Below are 3,107 nucleotides of genomic sequence, written 5' to 3'. Positions count from 1 at the left end.
GTAATGCTCATAACTTCTAAATCACTCCAAATAAGGAAAAGAAAGGACTTTTGAGCAATATAATTCTTGTTTGGATATGGTTAGAAACAAAATTCTATATAATAATTTGATTTGATAGCAGTTGTTTCCACTATTTCCAATATTTCTGTTATGATAGGATAATGCCTTAGATAAGTTACATCTTTTTTAGTATTATTAAGTGCATTTTCCCAAATAACATCACTCAATAATAGTAAGTTATGATTTCTTTAATCTATTTAATCAATATCAACTCATGAAATCAATAAAAATAGTTATAGTTAATAGTTAACAGTGGAACTTCCACCAAATGTAATTTTCATAAATTACCCCAGATCACAAGCACATTTCCCCACTAACCAGTCTTCCTAGTTCCAATTTTGATAGTTTTCCAATTGGAAACTGAAGAATGGATGAATTCCAAACTCATTAGAAGCTTCATTGCTCAACTTCCTGCTGTGGCCTTGATGGACATGGACACAACATCTCCATCGGACTGTGAAATAGCCACTTGTGTTTTAACCCGAACGACTGCATTCCTATGTGACTGTCAGCAAGCAAACACACACGCACACACACACACACACACACACACACACACACACACACACACACACACACACACACACACACACACACACACACACACTCCTTGAGACATTTGTAATCCTGGAGGAATGACTGTATGTCCTGAAGACGTGATCAATACTATTCAATCTGCACACGGGTCTTTGCCTCATTAGGCTGAAGCTGCTATCCCAACAATGAATGACTGGACACATGGGGACCCTTGTACAAATGGAATCCCATTAAAACTCAATGACTCTCAGGGGCCAATGTTGACCCCACCCCCCACACCCACATTTTTTTTGTCTCTGCCACTGCAGCTGATATTTTATGCTTCCCTGATTGACAGGTCCTATCCAGGAGAGGAAAGATGTTGTTACCATGACGACCACTCATGCTACACCAGAATAGATAAAGAGCATTTGATAAATCATCACTCGCTAATATTAAGAGGTCATAATTGTGGCTACAGGCTTGTATAATATATTTACACTCATAGACACAGTGGAGGAAACAACAACGGTTCGAGTTACAGATGCTTTGATCGTTGCAGCACATGGTTTTTAAGTGCAGTTGAAATGTGTATAATATCAACAGTGAGTGGCCGTTATTCACACTGACAGATCTGAGTTCCTTACAGGGGGTAAATAAAATACAGCTTCTCTTCCTAATGGGCTGACAGACATGAATTCCATAACGAGCTTTTGCACAGAGCGCTGCTTGTTCTACACTATTTTCAATATATGTCATCTAAAAATATTTTCAAGCAGTGAGATGAAGAGTAGACAGAGCAATAAAAAGTCAGTGAAACAGAGGAGAGGAGATGAAGAAGGCTTTCTTTTTGTTATTTGTGATTCCTCGTTTTTCTTTCCTCATTAGCAAGGAAGAGCTTCAAGTCTCTCAGTTCTCAAAGCCCTTTTTACTATTCCTGGTCCTTCATTTTTTCTCTCAGGCACTCCCTTCCCTTTGTTTTTCTTTACCTACTGGCTCAGGATGCCGAGGGAATCTCCTGCATGCCCGCTTTTCTTTTCCCTCATATCCTGCTTCATCTCCCTTAGAGGGCTCCCCCCCCCCGCTTTTTTCCACGATCGTGTCATTAATTTTCATGGAACCAGCTTAAATGTGCTGAACCAGGTTCAGTTTTTTTATTCCATGCTGTTGATCATTTTGGCAGTGACGTTTCTGTCTGGCTTTCTTTCTATTCTAAGAGAGCGATCAACAAAAACGAGAGGGCAAGAAGTGAAGAGAGATGTGGACACTTCACTCTATGAACAAATTGAGAGAACGACCTCTTTATCAGTCACGGAACTACAAGGAAGAATCAGCGAGGATGTGTATAGTAGTGGTTGTGCAGACAGTCTTTATGTTTCCTTACACAGAGTCTCATGTGTGCTCTCGAAAAGTGCACATGAGAGAAAAATGATATTTAAGTGCTAGGATGCAGGAGCTAATGTGTCACAGAGTATAGGTGTCACACTTTACTGGAAGGGTAGGTGAGATCCCCAACAGCAAATCATCACACACACAGACAGGATAGTCCAATCACAAGGCAATGGTGCAGAGATTATCTTTGTATTCCAATACTTACTCCAATACTGTGGAAACCCGGCTAAGAGAGTGTTAAATTCTGGCCCAATGACAAACAGGAGGGCTTGAGTGTTGGAGCAGTTCTTGGGGGAGAGGGAGTGTAAAGAAACAGAATGAGAGTTGTAGCACAAGGGGTCTGGTGGAGGTTGGGCCAAAATGACAGGAAATGGGCTGCCTGTAATGGAAACTATTGGTCAGATTCCAGGAAACTGCGAGGAATCTTTGGATGGAAAGGAAGCAGCAAGTCAGAACTTGTGGAAGCTTCTCAGGAGTGGCTGGGAAGAGGGTGTTTTTCAGTTCGTTTTCTGGAGAAGGCGAAGAAGGAGACCAGATGTTTGGATGGAGAGTTGAGGTTGCTCGCCTACAGATGATGTTGGAAAGGGTACATCTACATCCTTGTGTGACGATTGGTTAGTCCTGATCCATCAGGCTATGGTGAAGATGGAGCACACTCCAAAGAGGCTGCAGGCATAAAACAGAAGATTGGAAAAAGGTCAATGACAACAAGGTCAGAATGGGGGGAGTGGAGAGTTGTAACACATCTTCTGTTGGCAAGAGGAGGAGGTTGAGGAAAGAATGAGAAAAGATGAAGACATGAGAGCATAAAGACAAACAATGACATCCACAACAGTAAAAGTGAGGAGGAGGGGGGAATACAAATGAAATAGAAGGGAGTGACGCAGATGAGAGAGGAAATTAAGAAGTTGAGATCAAACAGAAAAAAGACAGAAAGGCCTAAGATAACAAGCATGGGCACAGCGAGGCATAAAAATGGATCAGGGGATGGAATTAGAAAAATAGAAGCGCGAGGGTGGAGATAAGAGAGACAGGATAAAGAGAGAAAGACGGAGAGAGGGGGGAAGAATAAAAGGAGGGGAGACATAATTATAAAATGGTATGAAAAAATCAATGCACTGAACCTCTTGTGCTTGCAG

General features: G+C 41.5%; 1 protein-coding gene across 6 annotated transcripts in view; it reads right to left on the bottom strand.

The window, feature by feature from the left end:
- Window positions 1-926: 926 nt before the first annotated feature.
- Window positions 927-3,107, bottom strand: part of samd12 (sterile alpha motif domain containing 12) — a 132,632-nt gene continuing 130,451 nt past the window's right edge. For all 6 annotated transcript variants that reach the window (XM_068333862.1, XM_068333861.1, XM_068333858.1 and 3 more), the window contains one exon: window positions 927-2,634. In XM_068333862.1, coding sequence (XP_068189963.1) covers window positions 2,603-2,634 — 32 coding nt within the window. In that variant the 3' untranslated portion in view covers window positions 927-2,602. The remainder of the gene's footprint in view (window positions 2,635-3,107) is intronic.

The sequence above is a fragment of the Antennarius striatus genome, chromosome 14, assembly GCF_040054535.1.
Source record: "Antennarius striatus isolate MH-2024 chromosome 14, ASM4005453v1, whole genome shotgun sequence".
NCBI classification, from domain to species: domain Eukaryota; kingdom Metazoa; phylum Chordata; class Actinopteri; order Lophiiformes; family Antennariidae; genus Antennarius; species Antennarius striatus.
The sequence above is the reverse complement of the archived record's forward strand: the minus strand, read 5'-3'. Positions and strand labels throughout refer to the sequence as shown.